This window comes from Tenrec ecaudatus, chromosome 1, assembly GCF_050624435.1.
Source record: "Tenrec ecaudatus isolate mTenEca1 chromosome 1, mTenEca1.hap1, whole genome shotgun sequence".
Lineage (NCBI taxonomy): Eukaryota > Metazoa > Chordata > Mammalia > Afrosoricida > Tenrecidae > Tenrec > Tenrec ecaudatus.
The window spans coordinates 256,125,854-256,151,907 of record NC_134530.1 but is presented as its reverse complement, the minus strand read 5'-3'; the positions used below and the strand labels follow the sequence as shown (position 1 = coordinate 256,151,907).

The 26,054-nt window shown below is 47.3% G+C and overlaps 1 protein-coding gene across 4 annotated transcripts; it reads right to left on the bottom strand.

Moving 5' to 3' along the window:
- Window positions 1–995: 995 nt before the first annotated feature.
- Window positions 996–25,963, bottom strand: LOC142426085 (serpin B6-like). Of its 4 annotated transcripts, none has more exons than XM_075531588.1 (7): window positions 25,796–25,963; window positions 15,463–15,637; window positions 13,326–13,475; window positions 10,842–10,959; window positions 6,483–6,625; window positions 5,155–5,310; window positions 996–1,554 (listed from the first exon to the last, which is right to left on the bottom strand). In XM_075531588.1, exons 2-7 carry the CDS (start codon window positions 15,625–15,627, stop codon window positions 1,150–1,152), a joined length of 1,137 nt encoding a protein of 378 aa, XP_075387703.1. In that variant the 5' UTR covers window positions 15,628–15,637; window positions 25,796–25,963; the 3' UTR covers window positions 996–1,149. The 4 variants fall into 4 exon arrangements, with proteins under 4 accessions (XP_075387703.1, XP_075387698.1, XP_075387694.1 ...); XM_075531583.1 differs by having other exon boundaries at window positions 5,155–5,307; window positions 25,796–25,928; XM_075531579.1 differs by lacking the exon at window positions 25,796–25,963 and adding an exon at window positions 25,370–25,498.
- Window positions 25,964–26,054: the final 91 nt, after the last annotated feature.

Below are 26,054 nucleotides of genomic sequence, written 5' to 3'. Positions count from 1 at the left end.
CCTTCTGCTCCTGGGTGCCCCTCTCTGCACGAGCAGGGTGTGGGCCTGGGGTGCAGGGCAAGTGGAGCAGGGAGATAGGAGTCGGGTTAAGAGAGAAGGTCTAGGTTCCTTCTGAGAGCCACTGGGCCAGTGGAGCAGGCTGCCTCGCTGCCCCCAGCAAACAGCACAGCTTCTCCTAGTCAGTCGCATGCATCATTGGTTCTCAAGTCGCCAAACACAGTTATCGCGTGTGACCAAATAGCACCTGCAACCACAGTGAAGTATCTGCCACCCTTTGCCAGTCCTTGAAGTCAGAGAAGGTCACCCGATGTTGACTCATGACATGGCCTAGCATTAAATCTCTGTGGATGGGGCATGCCCAGCCCCCTGGAAGTGACCTGACGTTTCCAGGGCAGGGGGAAGTGCTGTGCATGTGACTGGGCATGTGTGCCACAGACCATGTGAAAACAAACCACAATCAAAGCAAACACGCAAATGAAAGGGGCCTGGGTTTTCACCGCCTGCAGGCAGGACCGCTCTCGCACCCACACTGGGTTTTGAAGCGCTGGCATGGAGTTTGGGATCAGGGCTCCCCGCTGTGCCTTCCTGAGACCTGCTTCTCCCCTGGATTTCAATTCCAGATCCTGCACTGAAAGCACGCAGGCTCTTAAAGCGAATGGTCCTCTGCTGAGCATACGTTGAATATACACTCAGTTTGAGTGGACGCTACTGAATAGAAAAGAGGGGAGGGTAGCATGGATCTCCTTGTACAGGGGGAGCACAACAATGCACCTGGGCTGGGCCCCGGCACCTGGCAGAAAGGAATACACAGGCAGTCCCTGGGAAAGCTGGAATGCCGTGTGTGGGAATGAGGGCAGTGCGGAGAAGACGTCATTCCGAACAGAATCTTCTGCCGAGTCGTTAAGGCTACCAGAGCCAACTTGGCTACCAACCCTCGGAAAATTCCATCTGAGAACCTAGAAAAACACTCAACATGTAAACACACACACAAGTGCTGAAGCAAGGATGTCAACAGCAGGCTCTTTAATTCTGAATTGTCAACACTGTGGCAATCAGGTCACCTCGGGCCTCGGGCCCATTGTGAAGTTTGAGAGGAAGGGCAGGAGGGGAGGAGCAAGGAGAAGGGCTACCACCAATACCTGCTCTTCCTTATGGGGAGCAGACCCGGCCGCAGAACAGAATCTCTTTGGTCTTGGTATGGTGGATGAAGAAGAGGAAGGGGCGGTCGGCGCAGAACCGGGGGGTGATCCGTATGCAGCGCATCATCATGATGGCCGCCGTGGCGGCGGCTGCCTCCGTGCCTTCCTCGTTGACCTCCACAAAAGCCTTGTGCACGACCTTGGACAGATACAGGCTCTTCTTGGACGATATTCCAGAGAAATCCGCCTTGCCCTGGTCAAAGGCATCCGTCATGCCCAGACTGCAAAGGACGTCCTCCATGTCATAACTCTCCTCCAGCTTGAATCTCGGAAGGAAGACTTCCACCTCCTCCTCATCCAGCATGTCTGGCCTTGTCCACTCCATGAATTTCTCATAGGTGAGTTCTTTCTCCAACTGGAAGGAAAGGGGAGACGAGTTTAACATCTACAACGGTGCTGTCCAGGGGGGTTTCCCGCTATGCGCTACAGTCCTGCCGTCTAACACAGTGGCCATGAGTCACAGGGGGCTACTGAACACCAAGAAGGTTGGTGGTGCCAGGGAAGACTAGAATTTATTTTTTTCTTTTTTTTTTAATGCTTCTGTCCCCCCTCCCCCAGCCCTAGAATTTTTTTTATATGACTTCATTTCAATAAGTTTTGTTCAGCCATCTGTGACTATGGCTACTATATTGGTCAGCCAACATAGAAGAGAGCACGACAATGCTCGTCCATTCAACTAAAGATGAGCTTACATTTCTCCCCTGACTTCTTGAACCCAGACTATCAATCTCTTCTTTAAGAGCCACACTTAAATCAGGCACAGGCCAGGCTCCACTGGTGAGAGGAAGGGCCGTCTGCTCTGTTTGAGGTGCTACTTTCTCAAAGACAGAAAAAGGTAGGCATGTCAGGCTTGCCCGTTTCTTCCCTCTGCCTCCTTACAACGAGTTCAACCATGGTATGTGGATTTAACTCCCCAAATCTCTCCCAACTCTGCCCCTTCCTGTTTCGCGGCCACTGCCTTCACGCAGAACCCTGTCACTCCTTACTTGGAATGCCACAGCAGCTCCTGCCTGACCCATCATCGCCTTTTACCCTCCTGTTGATTCATCCGTCTCTTGGTTCGCCATCACTGATTCTCTACCTGATAATCCTTGGGGTGAGGTCTAGGGCTCAGCAGCCTGAGCCTCACCAGGTTGCTTCAGAATCTACATCTTTTACAAGGTTCCCATATGATTCCTATTAGAGAAGTTCTGCAGGTGAGGTTGAGATGAAGACCCTGGTAGCATAGTGGGTTACGACTTAGGCTGCTAACCACAAGGTCAGCAGTTCAAAAGCACTAGCCACTCCTTGGGAGAAAGACGAGGCTTCTGCTCTCGTAAAGATTTACAGCCTAAACCTAGAAACCCGCGGAGGCAGTTCTACCTATAAAGTCACCATGACTCGGAATTGAGTCGATCCCAATGAGTTTGGTTTAGTCTGTGCTTTATTAAGTAAATGAATTATACACACCTCTGGCCACCCTCCTCATTAGGCACTGTCACCATTCCCTATAGGGGGAAGTGGCTAAGGGCGGGAGTAGGGGGTTGGAAATCACCCTCTGCACCTGTAAAGTGAAACATTGAACTCTGACCTGGCCTAGCGCCAACCTAAAGTGTATGCAGGGAGGGAGGTGCTGGGTGTGACCAGAGAGAGGAAAGGCACATGGTCAAGTACGCCAGGGAAACATAGTTTCAGGCAGCATTTGAAAGTGTCTTTCCCTGCAAGGTTTGCTAAAACCTTTAATACAAGAAAATGTACCTCTGAATTTCCCAGAAGAAAATAGGGGGCCTGTGTCCATAAACTTATTCCACCAGCGACACTGTGTTTAAGGAGCGTCCTGAGAATCTTTAGGAAACGTGGCCCCAGCCCTCATGGCCTCTGAGGCAAGTTCACCCTGACTCCAGACTGATCCTTCAGCTTCTTCTCCACACAGACTGCCCCATGAGCACACCCTGCACACACTCACTTCCCACGGTGCCCTCCCTGCTGAGCCCCACCTGCCAAGGGCAGTTCAAAGGCCGGCACGCTCCTCTGGGCAGCCACTTTGTCTGCACCTGCACAGCTGCACTTGGCACCCACCTGCGCTCTAATGACTGCTTTACAACCCTGACCTCTGCAGACTGCTCAGAGCCTCCTGATCTCGAGAACAGCGCCATCTTTAAAACCCGCTTTAATGTTTTAAAGTAATCGGTGCTTATTGTGAGTGGTATAGAAAGAAACAATGAAAACATTTTCCACCTCAACCCCACTCCCTAAAGCTAAGAATGTTTGGTTTTTTGGGGGGGGAGGGGTACAATATCTTTCTAGGCTTTTTTGTTTAGCACTTACATACAGCCCCTTGGTGTCCCCTCAATTGTTTCATCAAGGAATGGCAGGAGGTCTAGTGGTTAGGAGTGGGGACCCAGTCTACTGGTTTGATAAGATGTTGAGCCAATTATTTAACTACTCTGGACCTGGGTTTCCTCATCCCTAAAATGGGATACTAAACCATTCCTACCTTGCAAGTTGTGTTACAAGTAAATCAGGAAATATAAAATATTAGAAAAATACCTCCATGAAATAACCAGTAAGTACTGACTATTATTTTTTTGCTGCAATTATTCCAGTGGGTTCTGCTGGGCTGCTAACCACAAGGTCTGCGGTTTGAAACCACCAGCTCTTCTCCAGGAGAAAGAGAAAACTTTCTACTCCCATTAAGATTTATAGTCTCAGAGCCCTACAGGGGCAGTTGTGCCCTGTCGTACGGGATCACTAAGAGTGGGAATCAACTCAGTGGCAGCGAGTTTGGGTTTTTTGGTTTATGTCTGGGAAATCTCTCCATTTCCATAGTGCACAGCTCTCCTGAGTCTTAGTACTGTATGAGAAGTATTCACAGCAGGGATATATCATAAGTTATTTCCCATTTGCACAGAGATAAAAGTTGTTGTCAGCACCTCTGCCACTGTACATAGCTTCGTGCACCTGTGCAAACCTGCACCACCACTAGGTGGAGCTGCTATGCCAAAGGGGATGCATACTCACTTTTTTTTTTTTCTTAGAAAGTCCTCAATGGCACTCTCAAAAAAGCTACAGCAGTTTAGACTTAGGTCACATATAATGGAAGCCTTTCTCTCCTCACCCTCATTAATAATGAATATTACCATCCTCATAACTTAATAACTTAGAAAGTGAAAAATGGTTTTGGATCTTTTCACTTATACGACTTTGTGGACAATTATATTTTCATATGGGTAATGGCTACTAAGCATGTTTTTCTATTTACTCTTTTTACTTATTTATTTGTAAAAGCTCTTTGCATATGTATGGGTATTTACTTACCTCCTGTCTATGTCTGGTTTTAGATACACTGTGCAGATAAGGAGCGTTTATGCTCCTAACAGTCTCTGTTCAACTGGAACCTCCTTTCAAACCCTTTCTCTACCCCGTGATTTGTTCCATTAAGAGAAAAGGCTTTTCCACATGGCAAGCTTCATTCACTGGGCCACAGTGTGCTACCATTCTCTGACCGGGCCAGGAAGAGCCACCTCCTGTGCACAGAATTCCTTCCCTAACACCGCGCTGATTTACCCCAAGGCAGTAAAACACAACCGAAATAGTCTATCTTCAAACTGGGGCTGGCTTAAATATCTTTAAAGTAGTATCAATGTCTCTTCATATCATGATTTTTTCTTTTACAGAGTGACTAGATTTTTTTACAGAGTGAATGAGATGATGCTCAATCAGAAATGAGTATCACGTTAGAATCAGGCTGGAAAGCCTTTTCCCAAGATGATCTACTTATGTCTCTTCTGGTGCTCCCACACCCCAGTATTTCACTCCCTAAACTTCCAAGTTCTGGAAAGGAACTAAAAGCGCCCGCAAGCTTGCTTGAACCAAACGTCATGGGCTGGGGAGCGAGGAGCGAGGCTACGGAAGAAATCTCAAAGCCACTCTCTCGGCCGATGTCACCGCCAGGGACCGTCCGTTGCGCAATTACCGTGCTCAACTCGGTGTCTTCATCGGGAAGCATGAGGATCATATTCAGCTCCTTCTTGACATAGGGAAGCACTAGGATCTTGGTGAATATTTCTCCTATGTAGGTCATTTTAAATGTAGATTTCTTGAACATCATTTGCACAAGCTTCTCCTCCTTCTGTAAAGGAAATGGATGAGCCAGACCTTGAAATATGACCCGCTGACACATAGCAGGCTCCTAACAGACATGGCCCTTCTTTTCCTACCTTGGCTTCCAGAGCCTCAGGCCAGCCCACTCCTACCCCACCTTGTCTTCTTTACCTCCAAGTCCTGGGGGCCCAGGGCTCAATGCTTACATTTATTTTCTCTCGAGTTAAAACACTGACACCTCTAACCCAACTTCTTTCCTGCTCTCCGGCGGTCACTGCCTCCTGGACTCCACCGTGGACAGGGAGGAGAACTCTCCAGCAAACGCAGTGCTCCACGGAGAGAGAGCCATTCGCCAGGGGAGACCAGGCCAGTATAATTCCCACCAGCTCGAGAGAAGACATGAAGTTTGCCTAGAAGACCTACTTCGGGGTGAGGACACACTGGACTGTTCCATTCAGTGTACTTGCGTGTGTGAAAAACCCTCTATAATTAAAGTTAAATTTTTTTTAAGGGTGGGGGGAGAAACTGGATTTGATGAGACTAATAAAGCAAAGAGTGTCTTCAAAGCTGGGAGAATCTAAACTCTGTCTATCCTACGCATGTCCTGTGTACATCTGCGATTAAACAGGATGCTGTGCTTCTGCGCTCTTTATTTAAATAGAAGACTAGAGATGATGAATCTGCTCAGCATTGATTGATCACTAGTTATGTGGTACAACGTGTACGTCACTAGTCTCTGGCCTCACCCGGTACTCTGCAGGGTGGGGCTGTGATGGTTGAGCAGAGGGGTGGGGGAACCCGACCCTGAGAGAGAGGTCAAGGCAGACTCTCAGAGAAAGGAAGGCGAGCACAGAGACGGATGGGAAATGGCAGAAACAATGAGGTGGGACTAGATGCAAAGGGCCTCACCTGCCAGACTCGGGAGCTTGAACTCTGAGCTCAATTTGGGAAGGAAACCAAGTACTATGTCAAGTCTGTGAACACAATCAGATTTGTGATGCAGAGACAGATGATGGGGGAGGGTGTGTTTGTGAGACCTTTGATGGGAAACACGACAAAGGAGAAAGGAGAAAAGCCCAGACTTGTCAGAGAAGTCAGCTGACAAAGGGACAGGGAAAGTTCACCTTCTGGCAGGTTCTACACACTAAACATATGCGGGGGCTTTCCCAAGCATCGCCTGTGTTACTGCGGAATACTCACCTTGTTGATTTTAAAAGGTCTTTCCTTGGTGTGCTCTTTGTTAAACTGATGGTTCCAGGTTCCTTTGAAGTAGATGGCATTGACGAGAACCAGGTTAGTCATGGGATCAATTTTCCCCGGAGACAGCAACTCTGTAATTTTATCTGAAAGGTAAAATTCAAGAGCCAGTTAGCTAGAAGAGTTGCCGGGTGCCTGTATCAGCACCACGCCCACAGGCGTCAAGTACCCAGATGAAAGGGTTTAAGGCTCCCAAATGTAACCAGATAAAGGGATGTCTGCCTTAGAACAGAGCCTTGGGGGCACCGGGCGCTAAGCTTTGGGCTCCTAACTGAAAGGTCAGTAGTTTGAACCCACTGGCTTTTTTGAGGAAGAAAGATGAGGTTGTTTACGTCTATAAAGATTTATACCCCTGGCATGAGTCAGACCAAACCTCAACGATGCACACGACATCAAAAAAATTAAAAAGGAATAAAAAGATGCAGCGCTGAAAGACATCTGTGCTGAAAGACATCTCCCACCCCGTCATATGCCTTTAAGGCCCACAGAGGGAGGAGAGGAAAAACAGATGGCAATGGGGGAGCAGGGCACTAATCCACCCATGGGGAGGGTATTGTTTATGTGTCCACAGAAAAGGGAGAAAGAGAGTGGACTTCATTCTGGTGTCTCCATCCTGGAGGGTGATGCTCCTGCTCCGAGCAGCTGGCTAACCAAGAGGGCTGAGGTCCCCTCCCTACATGACAGAGCTACAGAGGGTAGCGCTGTGGGCAGCGCTAAGGACACAGACCGGGGTGCATGGTCGGTCAAACTACGGGGGAGTCCAACAGACCAGCAATGGGAACAAAGCCATGAACCCCCTGAGGAACACAGATTAGAAACCTCAGCCTGGGGCAGTGCTGTGGGACGGGGGGGGGGGGCGCACTAGACCACTCCATCCCTGATGGCAGGAAGAGAAATGGGGACTTATAGGACGCTCCCCTTAGGCCCATGCATGCTGAGGACCTACAGAGTGTGCGTGCTGCTGGGTCAGCGGGTCCTGGGATCCTGAACCCAGAAAGAAATGGGGACGGGACTGACGGGTATAACAAGTCCTTCCCCCTGTCTAACAGAGAGATACTCATCTACTCTGGGACAGGATAAGAACCAGACCTGGGACTATTTACTTATTTTTATCTTTTCTTTTTTGTTTCATTTTGCATATCTATCTATCTATCTATCTATGACAGGCAACAAGCCCTGACAGATAAACAAGCCCAAGGAGACAGTGACAGGACCCATGGTAGAGGGGAGAGGGAGGGAGGGTAATTGCAGGGGAGAAGGGGGAGAAAGGGGAGCAGTGAGCCAACCACGACAGGGACAGAGGAAAAGCGAGGGCACCAAAACAAACAGTGAGGAGGGTGCAGGGCTCCTGTTCATGTCTGAGCGATCGAAATGTATCCAAGAGGAACTATGGACAGGTGAATGACAGGTATCATGCTGGTGGGACAGGATGAAAGGAAAAGAGAAAGGTAGAAGAAAGTAGAATTGATACATATGTATAGGGATAAACAGATATGCATACATGCAAATATATAAAGATAGGTGTATTTGTCCAATATATACATATATGTAAATACAACAAGGAAGCAGATGGACTTTGGGACCCTACTCAAATCTTACCTCAGTACAAAAACAGCCTGTTCTATTAATCTGTCACTGTATGATACTTACCTTCCTGACACGATCACGGAAGACAAAATAGGTACATAAGCAAATGTCCAGCTATTAAAAGATATTGCATCCGGGGTCTTAAAAAAGGTTTGAAGTCAAACAAATGGCCATCTAGCAGGGAAGCAACAATACCCACATGGAAGAAGCATACCAGCCTGTGTGATCATGAGGTGTCCACAGGAATAAGTTAAACAAACAAACAAACAAACAAATCCAAGCAATCAAATAGAAGTGAAGGAGCATGGAGAGAGTGGAGGCCCAAAACCCACCTGAAAGATAATTGGTCAGTCTCTCACAGAAGGACCACATGGAAGGGATGCTTAGTCCAGGATGCCATATAACACTGATAAAACACACAACTATCTTCTAGTTCTTTAATATTCCCCCCTCCTCACTCTAAAGGTTCTTGTCTTATCTCATTAACCTAGTTAGACATGAGTATGCGCATGTGCATAACTAAGATCTATTGATGCATGAAAGCCAAGATAGACAACCCATCAGAAGCAGTAATGGGAGTAATGATTCCCGGAGGGTACAGGAAGAGAGTGGGGGGGCGGGGAAGAGGGAGCTGATAGCAATGATGACTGTATAATCCCACTCAAGGGACACGAATAACTGAGTTGCAGGTGAATGGATATATTGGATGGTGTAAGACATGGACAATAACAACAACAACAACAATTTATAGTATACATAACAAAATAGTAAGGACTCCTGGGCGCCGGGTAGGGGAGGGAGGGGATAGAGGAGAGCTGATATCAAGGAGATCAAGAAGAATGAAAATGTTTTGAAACTGATGGTGGCAGCAATTGTATAATCAGCTAGGACCTAATTGAGTTACAAATTGTTACAGTATCTGCAAGAGCTCCCAATAAAATGATTTTAAAAGAGAGGATTTATGCCCTCAGAAACCTCACTCTGCTGACCTTGTGTAACCTACCATACCACTAGTACTCCTTAAACCAAACTACAAGACTGGAAATAGAGAACAACAGATGTCAATTAGTAACAAAACCAATTAAAAAAGAAATAGAGGGAATAGTATAGTAAGTAACACCACATCCAAATGTAAGTAGATTTCAAGACAGGGAGACTTTTAAACTTCGGAAGAAATTAATAAATTACACAAAATAAATAAAACCCATCAAAATAAAAGAGGAGAATAATGAAGATCTAGTAAACACTAAAACAATAGTGAAGAAAATGAAGAAAACCGACAAACACAAGTGAACTCGGCACAGAAATTATGTGGAAAAAAATCAACTACACCGTGCGTGCGCGCACACACACACACACACACACACACACACACCACATAGCAAAATGGCAGCAATAAATTCATGCCTACTGATAACTACATGGAATGTAAATGGACTAAAGGCACCAATCAAAAGATAGGGAGCAGCAGCAGATAGATAAAGAAAACAAGACCCATCCACATGCATAAAAGCCACATATCTCAGACACAAAGAAAGAAATAGACTAAAACTCCAAGAGCTGGGGGGAAATTAAAAATCCAACTAATAGCAATAAAGAAACAGCAGGAGAGGTAATATTAATTTCTGATAAAATACACTTCCAGGCAAGATTTCTGTTCCATAAAGTTACCCACTTGGTATTGTGGGAAAACAAAACAAAGCAAAAGAAAACTCTGCAATGGACTGATTCAGACACAAGGTTACACCATTTGGTAGTTAGATTTTAAATCAATTTTGAAGCTGTATGAGATCCAGCCTATCAATCAGGTCACAGCCTGATGATTTCTCCTTGGGAGTGGGACTTTTTAAAATGAAACAGTAGAAAACTCCCTACCTCTCTGCTCTTGTGTTCTCCTCTCCCTGCTTTCTGGGACTCTGTATCTGCCTCCATGAGTGGCCCCAAGTGGGTCACTGACCCGGGAGCCAACCTCCGAGCTGTCAGCAGACTCCCATGTTTCCACGACACTGCACCCACCGGCCTGTGACCTCCCTGCTCCTACTTTACATTTCTGAGCCGTTAACCTGAAGCTATGTGAGTCTGAAGAGGGTTCCAATTAACACTGGACTCATTGACTTGAGGTGGACGCTGCTGGAACATCTTCTTGATATAAAATTATTTCTTGATATAAAGTTCTCTCTTATATGAATATGAGTGTCACTGGTTTTGTTTCTCTAGAAAACCCAGCCTAACCCACTTCATGTCTTAGAGTGGAGCTGTACTCCCCTGGGTTTTCTTGGCTTCGCTCTTCAGTGGAAAGATTGCCAGGCCTTTCTTGCATGGCACCGCCGGCTAGGCTGAAACCTCAATTCTTTGGTAGTCAAGTGCAAACCATTTGTGTCAACCAAGGATCTTGGGTTACAGCAGTCGTAGGTAATTAAGACACTAATACCAACTAAAAACCCAAAATACACATTGAAAGTGCACATTATACTGGAAGGGGTGTCCCAAACATCGATAGACATCAGGTACTTTTGTGAAAACCGGGAAAAGGTACAGAAAATATCATCCATTGACATTTCAGAAAACATCATACATTGGCAATATTTCAGGTGCAGATTTATTGTTATTTAGAGTGAAAAGAGGGCATTCTGGTTTGCATTTGACAATCTCAGGAAGGGTGGACAATAAGGCTGAGTAAGATACAAGTGAAGTAGGGTAACAAAATATTTTCACCTTCTGTCTTCTTGGCTACCCAGGTGTTGATATGTTTCCTGGCCTCCTCCGTAGCGTGAGCAAAGTCCAGCTCTTGCATTTCTGCTTGGTAGAATTTGTGGCAGGAATCTTTGAAAGACTAGAACAGAACAGAACCACGGCAAAGTTACAAACACAATACGAAGTTTGCTTCCCCAGAGCAACACATCAAATCAGCAATCATTTGAAGGGCCGTGCTTCACACCCTTGGGCTGATAAAGACAGGGAGATGCCCTGACAAACTGCCGCCACCATTGTTGAGGGAGGCTTCCCACAGCTGGGCCACCGCCCCCTCTCAGTCTCACAACAAGGCCACTGTTCCAAAAATTATATAGAACAATAGCCGCCTGCACCACAGCTTTCTCTGACTATAGGAATGATCTAGATTCTCCCTGCCCAATAAGGTGCCACATGTGGCTGTTGAGCACTTGGCATGTGGCTGGTGGGACTGAAGGTCTTCACACTCAAACCTAATTAATAACACTGATATTCAAATAGCCACAGGTGGCTGATGACTACCATGCTGGATGACACAGTTATGGAATGTGATCAACTCTCAAAAAATTCAATCTTCATTTTTTAATCTATGTGATGCAATGATAAGAATGAAGATAATTATGTGTTAACAGTGCATTATGGAAGAGTTTTCCAATGTTTTTATTTGGAACAACTGACAGCCAGAACTTTAATTGCTCTTTTTAGAATTTAAAAAATATAGGAATTTGCATTACTCTATAAGCAAATAAGAAGTGTACTGGGTTACGTGGTGGGCCACTAATCACAAGGTCATTAGTTCAAACCCACAAGTCACTCCATGGAAGAAATATGAGGCTGCCTGCCCCGGTAAAGCTTTACAGCCTCAGAAAACTCAGGGGCAGTTCTGCTCTCTACTGTAGGCGGCCATGAATCAAATCAACTTGATGGCCATGGGCACTTGAGAAGCAATATGACACAGTAGTTTCCCAGCTCGCTTTTGCAAAAGTATCGCAACCCAAGTGACTGGTTGTTTGTTACTCATTTATGGAAACGTCTAACATGTGCGTAACTGTGAACTCTGTAGAGAAAGGACTTTGAGCTATGACACATGCCCTTTCGGAACACCCCTAAATATGTCTATGGCACCTGGATATTTGCTGTGGTCAGGGAGGCCCCCATGCCCCAGAGCAGCAATGGAAGAGGGGCAGGCCATGTCAGTGAGGAATTGAAAGTCTTTGTGGGCTCAGACAAGGAGTCCTTAGGTCTTGAGGATCTCAGAGTATATGTTGATTTTCTACCCCTGGTTCTTCTCAACCCATTTCTACAGCCTCATGCAATGGCTTCCTGTCAATACAGCTTTCTGCTGCTTTTTTCCCAGGCGGCGGCCAAAGGTAGTGGAGGAACTGTTCCTGGTGCGTGGCACCTGAGGCCACCTCCTGCGCTGCCTGTGGCCAGTGCGGCCAAGTAGGTGCTGCTGACATGGAAGGTGTGCTGGGAGGGCTTCACATTTCTGGCAAGTTCTACAGACAGAACCAAGCTGAACTGGCCTTCCTCCACAAGTGCTAGGATACCAGCTACCTTCCATGCTGGATGACTCAGTTCTGGGCTCTTCCAGGGTGGCTAGAACTGCCTGGAACTTCCAGCCCACCTTGTGGGCACGTAGGAACCACCGCCTGCATTTTCTTGTCAGTAGTGGGAAGGGAGGGATGCAGGATCCTGATAAACGCCTTGAGACTACCCAGGGTGGCCAACAAATCTAGGCCTTTCTTGTGAGGCAGCATGACTTGCAGAATCTGCCGAAATCTGTGGCTGAGGACCTGGAAGTGATAGGGATGAGATGGTGTCCAAGCCCTTGTGGAGGAAGACCGAGTCCTTCAGCTTGGTTCTGTCTGTAGAACTTGCCAGAAATGCGAAGCCCTCACAGCACACCTTCCATGTCAGCAACACCTACTTGGCCGCACTGGCCACAGGAAGCGCAGGAGGTGGCTTCAGGTGCCATGTACCAGGACCTGTTCGTCCACTGCCTTTGGCTGCTGCCTGGGGAAAAAGCAGTGATTTAAAAAGAAAAATAGAGTCATTTTATCAAGCAAATAAAGAAAAAAAGAAAGAAAAACTTTCATATATGAAAAAACAGTCTAAATAATCAACTGTGCAGAAACTTATGTAAACTGCACACGGCACCAAACAAACAAAAATAATGCCTCTATTAACATGTGAAAAAGCAGAAACTAGAAACATCCTTCTCGGGAATTCTTACTTTGGCTGATGCATCTCAAGCTTCCCCGTGCTCCAGGGCCATTTCTTTGATAGGAACTCAGGTAGGCATCGCAACATTTGCGCCGCCTTTGTTACCAGGCCCATTTTACAGAGGAGCCCACGGAGCAGTGTGGACTCAGACCACCTGTGCGACGTCAGAGCACACGCCTGCGCTCCGTCCTCCCGCATCTCACCACCTTTATTTCCTTTGTGACAAACACAAGCATCACCTACCGAGAGGAAGTCACAGGTCTTTTCTCCAAAGAGCCCGTTGGCTGTTCTGAGCAAGTACTGAGTGCCGGGCTTGTTCACTTCGGTGAGAAGCAACTGGAACCCTTGGTGGACATCTCCACCGCCACCTGGGCTTTTAGTTAAAGAAAGTGCCTGGAATCAAAACAGAAGAAGAACACATCGGCAACATCCCCTGACTTTGAGAAACGGGTACAGCGCTGACCCCAGCACTGGGGACTTTATACATCCTCCCTGTTGCCACCAAGGCAATGTGACTCACAACGATCCTGTAGGACAGTGTACAATGGCCCCACAAGACTCCCAAGGCTGCAGTCTTTAGGGAAGCAAACTGCCACAGCTTTCTCTCTTAGAGTGGGAGGTAGGTTCAAACCACCAACTTTCTGGTTAGCCGTCCAGTGCGGTAGCCAGTGCACCATCGGGGCTCCTGTACAGACTCTCCCTTACAGGATAAACCCACTAACATTAGCAAGCATCTTGAAACCATCTTGTCTCCTTGCCCACAGCGCTTCCAAGGTCTCCTATAATATCACCTTCAGGAAACCGAATCCTCTAGGTATTGTTAAGGATGGATTTGCATGTCCTTCCTCAAGGCCTCGCAGGTATGCCCATGGCCTACATAGGGTGTCAGCCTCTCTCCCACTAGACAAGGAGGTGAAGGACAATGTCCCAGTGCACTCTACCCAGCATCACAATACACACCCCATCCCACATCAGAGTTATGAATGCGGGTTGTCTCATGACAAAAGTTATATACGGAACGGACTGGACATTAGTATACTGAAAACCCACAAAGATTTTACAGTAGCTGCACCAATCTGGAACAAAGGGAGAAAGGTCAAAGCAGGAGGTGCCAGGCTCCCCATTTCTAGAGAAGGAAGCACCCGAGAGAGCTGCTCAGCAGTAATCTGGGTCATTTCTTAAAGAAACAGAAAATTCAGAGAATGAAGCCAAGAATCGAGCCCTAGTGACAGTGTGACATTGGCTACTAAGCTCGAGGTTAGTGGTATAGTCTCAGAAACCATAAGGAGCAGCTCTACTCTGTCCTGTACAGCTACTAGAAGCTGGAATCGACTTGATAGTACGGTGTTTTTAAGCAAAAAACACAGAAGGTAACTCCAAGGACCAAGGTAGGTCATGGCATAGGAATGGCTCACAGGAAAAGTCCGTCTGCCCTCAGAGCAGAGGGAACTGGCATCATGGACCTGGCTTGGTTTGAGAACTGCTAATGGCTCAGTGTCTTCCATGTGCCTCCCATAGTCCACCACTTTTCTGAATGGGTCTACTGTAGCTAGCCCATCTCACCAGTCCATATTGGGGTGGGGTAGGTAGGGTAGATAGCTTATTATTTGATCATTTCATGACTCAAACTGAAATCTGTGATTATACGGCTGGGTGATGAAATCACCCACTATGCTTAAGAGAGAGCTCAGCACTCTGCCCCCACCCAAGGGGAGGCACTCAAGCATAGGTAACATGCCTTCTCCCCCATACTGTTGAGATGAGCTGAGTTATTCAGTTCAGAGTGATGTGGTAGTTACATAATCTGGTGTCAATTTGAGCATTAAGAGGGTAGGGGTGGAGTCTAGCCTGTCAATCAGGATATAGCCATGAGGCCTCTGTGTGGCCATGGCCTTCTCTTGAGGGAACTCCTGTATTTCCTCCTTGGAGGCAGACGACACACTCTCTCTCTACTCACTCCCTGAGAGGCATGCTTGCTGACAAGACACATGAAGCTACCCTAGTGCCCTGAGCTGGAAGAACCATGTGGAGACCTGTACCAGCACTGGGTCCACAAGACTTCCCACCCACTGGCCTGTGATCTTCCTGCTTTTGGTGTCCTTGCATGTGTTTAATGAGTCTGAAGAGGATTTTGTTGATTGCTATTGGACATATGGGCTAATACTGGACTTATAGACTTGATCTGGACTGGACTGTTTTCTCAATAGTCAATTGTTCTTGTATATAAAGCTCTTTCTTATACACATATGAGTCTCTATGGATTTGTTTCTGTAGTCTACCCAGACTAACACAGTGATGGTTTAAGCCTCTGAATGGTCAAAGAGCAGCTCATCTGACAAAGTAAGGCTATTTATTGTTGCTTTGAAGTGGTTTTAGTTACCTGGCTCATCTGCATGGCGGTGTTTCCCTTGGCTCCCATCCAGACCATGGCCAGGGCAGAGGAGATGCTCATGGGTGAGAAAAACACATTTCTGGAGTTGTTCTCACCCAGCTTTTGCAAGAGGTTCAAGGCAAAGGTGCTGTTTGCTTCTGATATCGTGTCCATAATGGTAAACCTAAAATAATGGAGATACAAACAACAGAGCGTAAACATAGTCTTCCGCATCTAAGCATGCCACTCTATTTGTTTACTAAGAGCTGTGGTGGACATTTCAGTTCACTGAGCAAAGTGGTAAACACACAATTCTATGGGCCCTCAAGTTACATAGTGTGCCTTTAATATTAGTTGAAAAAAATTGAGTAGCGGTGTTTATAGTAGGATTCTATATTTGTTTAAAAAAAGAGCATGGGACAGAATAAAGCTGGAGGACTTCTATCTGACTACTTGTTTGTGCACATAGAGAAAGTGTGGACAGAAACACATGCAAGTATCCTCTTCAGTTACTTCTCGGGAGTGGAGTTAGAAAAGATGTTATTTGCTTACATGTCTATATTGTCTGGTTAGTTGTGGCTTCTATATACTATTCTGTCATTTGAAATTAATTCAATATGACCACTTCCATGACAAAATCACACAGAAAAGGACCTTCCTCTAAGGAGAGCCTGAAGCACTAAAAGATAAATCCATCCACATGAAAAGATGTATGAAAGCTTAAAAACAAGCAACCTGACCCTCAATTCTGCATTCTAAAAGCTTCTGCGTGTGTCAGTGCCCAATCACAGGCCCTGTCTCAGGCCCCCCCGCCACCCACAGGTGAGACCTTGCGCCTTTCTGAAACTCAGCAAGTGGCTCAGCCATGCACCATGCATCTACTGCGATCCCCTTGTGCCAGTCAGCATGTGCAGCCTACCTCACTCTCCCATGGCAGCCTCAGCCATCAGGACCAGAAACCCAATGTCTCAAGAACCAGACAGGTTTTCTGCCAGGCTCGCAGCTAGGCCATCGGGGACAGGGTGTGGTGGCAGTGTCTCACTCGGGTGGGAATCAGAGTCATAAAATGCTAAAGCAGAACAGGTTTTCAAAGATGCCTGCTATAAACTGCCCGTTTTACAAATGGGAACCGGGAGCTCACAGAAGCAAAGAGATCTATCCAGGCTAAGGGGTAGAAGACTGAACTCTGGCCAATACTCTGCCTTTCAAGTACAGCTCAGGAAGAGCTGGAATGTGAGTGGCAGGACAAGAGGCCTCCTATCAGCCCAGTTAGCAGAGTCTACAAGTGCAGCAGAGCAGGCCAGGTGGCAAGGTGAGCTCTGTGCGGAGCAGAGCGCTTGCTCTGACAGATTTTATCACTATGCACCCAGGTAATACTTCCTGACTTGGTGCCTCTCACCAGTGACTCACTCAAAAGCACACAGGGAGCAAAGAGCAAAGCACACAGGAAGCGGACAATGATGTTTTGGCAAAGGTGAAGAAAGGGAAAGGCAAGGGAATCGTTATGCCCCAAAGGGACCCGATGCACACCAAACAAAGCAATGCCCAGCCCTGGGCCATCCTCACAATCATTTCCCATGTTTAAGCCCGCCGTGGCAGCTATCACGCCAATCCATCTTGTCGAAGGTTGTACTAGTCTGGGTAGTTTAAAGAAGCAAATCCACAGAAACGCATGTATGAGAGCAAGTTTTATATAAAGGTTAAGTGCACATCAAGAAAACATCCCAACCCAGTGCTGCCCAAGCTCACAAGTTCCAACATTAACCCATATGCCTGATACCAATCCAAAAAGTCCTCCTCCATCTCACAAAACAGACACAATGACACCGAATGCAGGAGGAAAGCTGTAGCAGTGAGCCTGTAAGCATCTCAGCGCTGGCAGGGGTCTCCACACGGCTGCTCCAGCACCTAGGGTTGCATCGGGGTAGGTCCATGTGGCTTCTCTTCAGGAATATCTTGCAGGATGTGAGCCTTGCCAGCTGAAGCAGGGACCTGGCTAAGGCAGCTGCACCCTGGTCCGACCAACAGAAAGTGAGAGACCCAAGAACTCAAAAGGCGATGCGCACAGAGCCATTTAGCCCTCCACTCTTCAATTAACCCCACATGTTTACCAGCCAGGTGGGCACAATAAACTAACTACCTCAAAGGTCTGCCTCGTTTTTGCTGGCCCACTACTTCTCCAAGTGCGATCTCCTTTTCCAGGGGTCGTGATAGTGGTTTCAAGTTGGGCTGCAATCCGCATGGTTGGCAGTTCGAAACCACCAGCAGTTCTGAGGGAGAAAGACTTGGCTTTCTACTCCCATAAACAGTTACAGCCTCAGAAACTCACAAGAAGCTGCTAACAGCATTGACTCAATGGCAGCGGGTAAGTCTCTCCTGATAACATGACCAAAGTATGGAAGACAAAGTCTTGTCATCCTTGATTCTTAGGAGTATTATTCTAAGACTTATTTGTTGGTTCTTTGGTAGACCACGGTATTTTCAATATTCATCACCAGCACATAATTCAAATGCATCATTTCTCTTTGGCCTTCCTTATTCACTGACCACCTTTCACATGCATAGACGACAATTGAAAATACCATGACTGGGTCGGGCACACCTTAGTCAAAGTAATATCCTTGCTTTTCAATACTCTGAAAAGGTCTTAAGCACTAGATTTCCCCGATGCGATGGGTCTTTTGATTTCTTGCCTGCTGCTTCCATGAGTGTTGATTGTGGATGCAAGCAAGATAAAGTCCTTGACAACATCAATCTCTTCTCTACTGATCATGAGGTTCCCTATCGGCGCAGCTGTGAGAAATTTGGTTTTCTTGACAACAGGTTGTACTGCACACTGAAGGCTGTGAGCCTTGATCTTCATCAGCAAGTGCTTCAGGGCCTCCTCACTTTCAGCAAGCAAGGCTGTGCCATCTGCATGTGGCATGTTGTTCGTAAGCCTTCCTTCAGTCCCGGTGCCATGTTCTCTCCGTACAGTCCAGCTTCTCTGGTTTGCTCAGCACACAGATATAGTTGGGCATCAGGCATTTCTGGTCCGCTGATACTTCCCATATTGATTACTGAGTTTTATGAATGTGCAATAAAACATACACCCAGGCAATCTCTGGGTTACAAATGAGAACTATTTCTCATGTGTCTTTAAGGAAGGAAGTCAGAACAAGTGCCTACGGTCCTTATTTAGTGCAGGACTGCTAACCACAAGGTTTGCGGATCAAACCCACCAGAAAGATGAGGTAGTCTGCTCTGGTTATCACACAGTCTCAGAAAGCCCAAGGCGCAGTTCTATTCTAGTCCATAGGGTCACCATGAGTTGGAATCAATTCAATGGCATTGGGTGGTTTTCTAGTTCAGGAAAAAGCTCTAAGCTCCCAAATTTATTTGGCCCACCACTCCCTTTTCAGAAAAAAAAAAATTACTCAGCACCTCCTTGACAAGTAAAAACTTTTGTACTATAGCCCACAACTCAGGATAAAATGTAGGTATCTGTTTTTGCAGGGTCTCATTCTGCATTTAACCCAAAGTGGGCTGACCCTTTTGGGAAGTACTGCTGGTAGCCTTTTCAATGATGTAAGGCTCCAGGTGCAACCAGTGAGGGCGATTGTGATGAAGCATTTGGTGTGAGAAGGGGCTGGTTCAAGGAGCGCTGGTTGCTGTGAGTCTGACCAACTATTGTGACAGTCTTGAGCTGCTCACAGCGCAGTCAGGGGGTTGAACCCACCAGCTGCTTCTCGGGAGAAAGTTGCATTTGTATGTGCCCATAAAGATGTAAACTTTTGTTAGGAGTCTGAATCAACTCCATGGCAGTGAGTTTGGTTTTGGAGTGGCTGGTTCAATCATTGCAAAGTACATTAAAGCTTAAATTCTGAGCACATGGTTTGCAGAAGTGAGAGGTTACAATCAGGACCCTACATCCATTTGAGTCTTGACATAAAGTCAGCTTTCATTGAGTATATTTTCTGACCATTCACCTGGAAATGTTAAAAAGAAAAACTTGGCCCTCAAGCAGTGTATGAAACAGGATTACTCCAACTAGTCTAACCTGCTCTGGGAGGGGCAGAGTGGCCCTCGGGTGTACTTGGAAAGGAAACTGAAGTACCAGAATTGCACTGTGATGAGTCAACCCCAGCCAAAGCCATCCCAGGGCCCCAGAGCCAATCCTGTAAGCATCCCTAATTGGCAACAGTGTCCACGTCCCAGCCATGGTTTCTCCCCCACTTGTGGAATCCTGCTGGCAACTGTATGGATTGATCTGTTGCTGGCAACTGTATGGATTGATCTGTTGCCAATCGTGGTCTTATAACAATCTTCCCGCCCAAGTTCTATATAATGAGTCACATGGTTGCGACTCTTTTGGCCACTATTAAGATCTCATGACGATTTGATCCCGATGATTTGGTTTGGTCTTCCTTGTCTTTGTCTATTTAAAACTTCGTAGAGGATTTTCAACAGTTCACACCCTCACGCCAATCCCCAGGAGAGAGACGCAGCCGTCTGCTCCCGTACAGATTCACAGTCTGGACACCCCTATTAAAGGGTCACCAGGAGTCACAAACAACCCCACGTGCCTGGGTCTTTTATTTTAATTTTTTGATAAAACATTTATTTGAATTTGGGGCCTCTTTTCCCCTAGAACAAAGTTGAGGGTAAATCTACATAACATTACAGAAGAGCCCAGGAGCTGCCTACATGACTAACATTCTTCCAACAGAAACTAAAGAAACTTGTGAATTAAGAGAAAGACATGGCTCCCCTTAGCAAGAAACACAGTGCTGCTTGTGTCTGCCACACACAAGGAGCTGAAGATCCCCACCACACCAGGCTTTCTCCGCTAGCGCCAGGGATGCCGCCTCGGACTGGGCCCACAGACTGAACGGTGCACACAGAGAACAGAGCTCTGGGGGTCTGGGTTATTACCACTAACGTTGATCAAGGAAAGGTCCTCTACCCGCCAACCCCCACCCCAAGTGTATCATAGCAATTGCACGGTTTTTTTCCCCATCAACTCTTGAAGGAATACTAACTCAAATAAAATGTCCATCTTAAGAATTGCCATTACTGAGTGGAGACCCAAAGCCCATCTGTAGATAATTGGCCATTCCCTTACAGAAGGGTCACAAGGAAGAGACGAGTCAGTCAGGGTGCAGTATAGCACTGATGAAACATACAACTTTCTTCTAGTTCTTTAATGCTTCTTCTCTCCCACCCCCCTAGTATCACGACCCCAACTCTACCTTACAAATCACGAGATCCCAATTCTACCTTACAAATGTGGCTAGATCAGAGCATGTACACTGGTAAGATAAGAGCTGGAAACAGGGAATCTAGGACAGATAAACTCCTCAGGACCAATACTGAGAGTAGAGATACCATGAGGGGAAGGGGAAGGGGAAGGTGGGGTGGGGGTGGGGGCAGGAGCCGGGAGAAAGGGGGAACCAATCACAGTGATTGACATATAACCCCCTCTCAGGGGTCTGGACAACAGAAAAGTGGGTGAAGGGGGCCACTGGTCAATGTAAGACATGAAAAGAAAAATTTATGAATTGTCAAGGGTTCAATTGTCAATGAGGAAGGGAGGGTATGTGGAAGGGGGAGGGAATGAGCTGATACCAAGGGCTCAAGTAGAAAGAAAATGTTTTGAAATGATGACGGCAACATAGCCGTATGTACAAATGTGCTCGACACAATGGATGTGATAAGAGCTGCAAGAACCCTCAAAAACGATTTCAAAAAAAGAAGAAAGAAAGCAATGCTGCTAATAAAGCATTCCGTCTCTGGCCACTGACCTGTGAAGGAGCCTTAAAAATCAAGGTGTTCGGCATAAGGAGGCGCCTTCACCAAAATGCAGGCTGAACTCCATTTGTGTTGTTCTGAGCAAACTATTCATTCTCCACAAACTCTCAAAGTCGGCTAGCCTGCCAGAATGCTTCAGGGCGTCCCTTCCCTCTCTCACAGACTCCAGAAGAGTTCTTATTGTCCCCCAGAAGAGTACTCATTCAGGCTTGGCCCCATATATCCATAGATGAACAAAACGATTCATGCAAACTTCACAATAGAGCAAAGCAGTGCTTAAGGAATCTCAGATTTGTCCAGTTATGGTGAAGCATGGGTTTGTAAATGATAACCAATAAGAACTTCACCTTGTAAGTTTCTGAAAAATTCCTCTCACAAAATGCTGCTTGCTGGTTCTAGTCCTTCAACAAGACTCTTGGCTTTAATTTTAACAGAGACTCCGATTTACAAAAAGACCAATCTTTCTTTAACAGTGTCAGTCTTGTTTTTAAAATACGGAAGTGAAAAAACAAAGCAGTCCATTCAAAGAACAGGCCCATGTCAGGAAGGAGAGAGGGCTTTGTAAGCCTGGCTCTGGGACCATGAACACTTTTGCTTTCTGGTAGCATGAAAGGGAATGAGTGCACCAGAGGCTCTGTCTGTCTGTGCGTCCATCTCTAGTGCTTCCTCATGGTTAGTATGCCAAAGGAAGCGCAAAACCCAGGTAACTGCTCAAGGCCGCAAGACAGCCTCCGATAGCATGCCATTTCCCAGCTGAAAATGACTACTGGTAGCCATTAAAGGTCAAATGATATCCGTGCTTTACGTAAAAATTGCTAAATAATAAAGAAATCATAATCAACTATGCCCTTGTAGATTGATCCATGATACGCAGCGATAGCAGGAACTACGTTAATCGTTAAATGACTGAAGTGCCCATTCCTAAGGAAGGTTCTTAAATCAACTAGGAAGTGATACCTCCCTACTATAACAAAGATTATCTTGTAAAACTTAACATCAACAGATGTCCTCAATACTTGATAAAACCCAGTCAGTGCTGGTGAGTCAATTCTGACTCATAAGGAATCTCTTCGGGGTTGTAAAACTTGAAGGACAGACTATGCGTCTTTCTCCCATGGAGCCAGTCCCCAGAAGGAACAAGATAAGAAACTGAGATATCTCCCTGCTTATGAAACTTTGTTCTAATTGTTCTGGTCCTCTTATTCATACTCCATCTCTTGCCAATCCAGCTCCCTCCAACTATATATTTTTAATGTCCAGGGATCTTTTTTGCTCTTTGTTCCTTCTTCCGAGCCTGTTCTAATTCCTCTGGGAACACCACGTATAATTTGATCGTGGTGTCTGCTGCTCCTGCATTGTCTCTCGCTCTCTGGATCTGGTTGTCACTGGGGCCTGAGTTACCTTCTTTGATTACCTCCTTTCTTTTCTTTTCTTTCTTTTTTATAAACTCCCTTTCATAGGCAGGCTTTCCACAAATGTCTGGCAATCCTTAGAGCTCAGTTCCTACCCAACGATAAGAAATTCTATCTGCAAAGGCAGGCCATATTAGCTGGGGCTTCACTGAAATGTGATCCAAGGAGTAGTTCTACTGTTGCGGAACCAGTAACTGGGAGCTCGGGTGGCACTGTGGTTAGGCACTGGGGTGAGAACCAAAAGACCAACAGTTGGCAAGCACTCCCCATTCTGAAGGACAAAGAGGAGACTCAACTTTCCCCAAGAGCAGTGCTAGCTGCCCTCACTCACTGCATTCAAGCCCAAGTTGACTCCTAAGAGCAACCCTAGAGGGCAAAGCAGGACTGCCCTGTGGGCTTCCAAGGCTGTAACTCTTTACCAGAGAGGCCCATCTTGCTCCCTCGCCGCGGTTAATGGTTTCAAACTCCGGACTGTGTGGGTCACAGCCCAATGCGCAACCACTACACCACCTCCTAGAGTCAATGGCAGTGAGTTTGGGTGTTTCGGTTGTCATTGTTTTGGTTTGGTTTTAAGGAGCAAATGGAGGAGCCCTCAGGTCTGATGCTGGCCTCCGAGAGCAGGCAGGGCGGGGCTCAAGGGACTCTCAATCCAGAATTCTTACTTTTAAGAAGGATGCCCCCACCCCACCCCCAGGGGCCAACACTGTCTGATGTGGGTCGCTCAGTTCTTAGCGTCGGTTCCTCTAGGGGTGAAAGACGATGCCACTGGGTGGCCAATAGGCACGAAGGGTGATATTTCTGGGAGCTAGGATGGAAGATGGCAACTGAGGTCAAACAACTCTGTACAGTTTACCAAGACTCAGTTGTCCCTGCCCGGGCCGCCTCTGCTGTTCAGCCTGCACTTCTCCCTCCCTGCCCAGAGAGGGAGCCTGTCAGCTCCGCCCAGGGTGTTTCCCTCCATAGGCACTGAGTGAATCTTGCTTCAGGCAGCTAATTTCTGTCCTTACACATCAGCTGAAATCTCTTGTCCACCGTTTACCTTCTCTCTTGATCTTTGTTCTTGCCTTGTAATGCTTTCAAAAGCCCCTGAGTGTCATATTATCAGGGTTTTCAGAGAAAAACGATAAACACACAATGGTCATGACTTCCCAAGCGATTTTTATGTACACAATAAGCTAATTTAATTTTCAGTTATTTCCATCATTTAATACCCGAGTCCTCTTTAAAATGTAAAGTATATAGGTAAGTACTGAATACCACTAATTAATATTCTACTTGTTTGTCCTGAAATGTGCATTGAAAACAATCTGCCACTATTGTATAAAGCATTTTCCATGGCCACTTTGCAATAATAAATCCTCCATAGTCATCATTAAAAGATTACAGTGATATTAATCCTGAAAAGAAAACAAACTCAAATTTTAAACAGCTTATTATTTACGAAGATTTTTCCAAATGCTAGAGAAAATTATAAGCAATCGAATGTAGCTTTTATACTTTATATATATTTTCTATTCAGCTTATATTTTCCATGCAATGAGTATATCTGTAATAAAGAAACATTTTCCAGGAGATTATCCGGCAAGTTCAATGCTCAAATTGTCTTCCCAAGTACCTCCTTCTTTCACTTCTTTCTCTAACGGAAAGGTATTTTATACAAGATAGGTTCCTGCTTTGTCACTACTTGTATTTTTCAGGGCGCATGCGCACACGTGTGTGTGTGTGTGTGTGTGTGTGTGTGTTGTGTAGTGTAACTTCTCTGCGTAGCAAAGGCCTAAATAGGTGATTCCATCTACTTCATAGGTTCAGTTTGAGGTTCAAATATGAGCATACCTCGCTCACAGTGGGCATTCAATAAATGGTACATAGAATAGTATATTGTTTTCCGTCTCTTGATGTCTAGGCCTAATCCCAGATCCAGCAAGGTTGGAAATGTAAAGTCTTCCTTCTCTGTGGTACATACATTGGATGTACTATACAACATACATTGGATGTACTATAGACTGCCCTTAATATGTGTAGGAAGGAATCCACTGTTTAATCTCACTATTCTGTTACTGCTCAGTGTTACAAGGAACTTTCATTAAAATGCCCTGGACTGGAACTGCTTTTATTTAAACCTAAATACGTAGGTGGCTAACTATGACTAGGGAGCAGACCTGCCCAGGCATGAAGTCATAATAGATGGAGTTGCCCGGAAGCGCAGAACACTGCTCCATCCCCTGCGTACACTGTGCGCAGCTGTAATCCCTGCTAGTGGCTACATTTAGCCCGAACGACTAGACACGCCCAGGCCTTTCATACAGAGGTTATCCAGCCCTTCCTTTCAGTCCGACCAGAATCCCGGGGCCCCCGGCCATTTTCCTGTGATGCCACACCCAGAGGGTCTACAAACACAAGTGCCACCACCTGACCAGCGGGTGAATATTCCCGACAGAGTCTGAGGACGACCGGTCCCCACTTCCAGACCTCAACTGAGTTTCTTTTCTGTGGGAGGAGAAACAGAAACGGTCCCTTGGTGTCTAGTCCACAAAGTGGAACTAGGATGTGCCCCCTGTGCGTTAGCCTTCCAGACACCAACTCTTGTCCAAAAAAAAAAAAAAAAAAAACCCACAGAGGCAGCACGATCTGAAGCGGCCCTCGGGCCTTACAGGGGCTCCGCGTCTCGGGGGGGGGGGAGCCCCGCGTCTGGCCCAGCCGCCTGGGGCACCTACCCGCCGGCCTCTCCCTGGGGGCCCCACGGCCGTTCCCCGCAGCCGCGAGAGCCGGAACGCTGGGGACGCGGCCGGGGCCACCTGGGCACGGCCAGGCCGGCCAGCAGCCGGGCAGGCTCCGCGCGATCCCCCCTGCGCGCCGCCGCTGCCCGGAGCGTGCGTCCCGGGTCCGCCACCGCGCGCGCGCGCGCGCGCTCCCTGGGCAGCGCCCAGTGCTCGCTGCGTACCCGGGCCGGGAGCGGAGCGGAGCCCGAGCCGCGCACCCCAGGGGCCACCCCGCCCCGCTGGGCGCCGCTCCTCGGGCCCCGAACGCAGAAGGGCGCGCGGGGCTGGGGGGAGGGGGCGGGATGACGGAGCGTTTTCCCGGGGAGGCTCTTCCCTCCTCCCTGGCGACGGGGAGAGCGGGGACCCGGGCGAGACACCTACCCCACTAGTTGCGCGCCGGCCGGGCGAGGCGGAGCGGGCCCGGAGCAGCAGGAAGTCGGTGTGCGCGGCGCCCTACTCCCAGTAGGGCGATCGGGCGGGCGGGGCGGGCGGGGCGGGGTGGGGACCGGACCCGGCCGCTCCCAGTCCCGGACAACCGACTCCTCCGCCGCCGCCTGGAGAGAGGCTCGCCGAGGGGCGAGCAGGCTCGGCACCCGGACTTGGACCCTCACCGGGCTCCGGGCCGTCCCCACAGGGATCG

Excerpts from the sequence above, each read along its gene's own strand:
- LOC142426085 (XM_075531588.1), bottom strand. The coding sequence starts at position 15,627 with ATGGACACGATATCAGAAGCAAACAGCACCTTTGCCTTGAACCTCTTG. Across the intron at positions 13,476-15,462 it reads CCGCCATGCAGATGAGCCAG|GCACTTTCTTTAACTAAAAG; the intron begins GTAACTAAAACC and ends TTTTGATTCCAG. Across the intron at positions 10,960-13,325 it reads AGACCTGTGACTTCCTCTCG|TCTTTCAAAGATTCCTGCCA; the intron begins GTAGGTGATGCT and ends GTTCTGTTCTAG.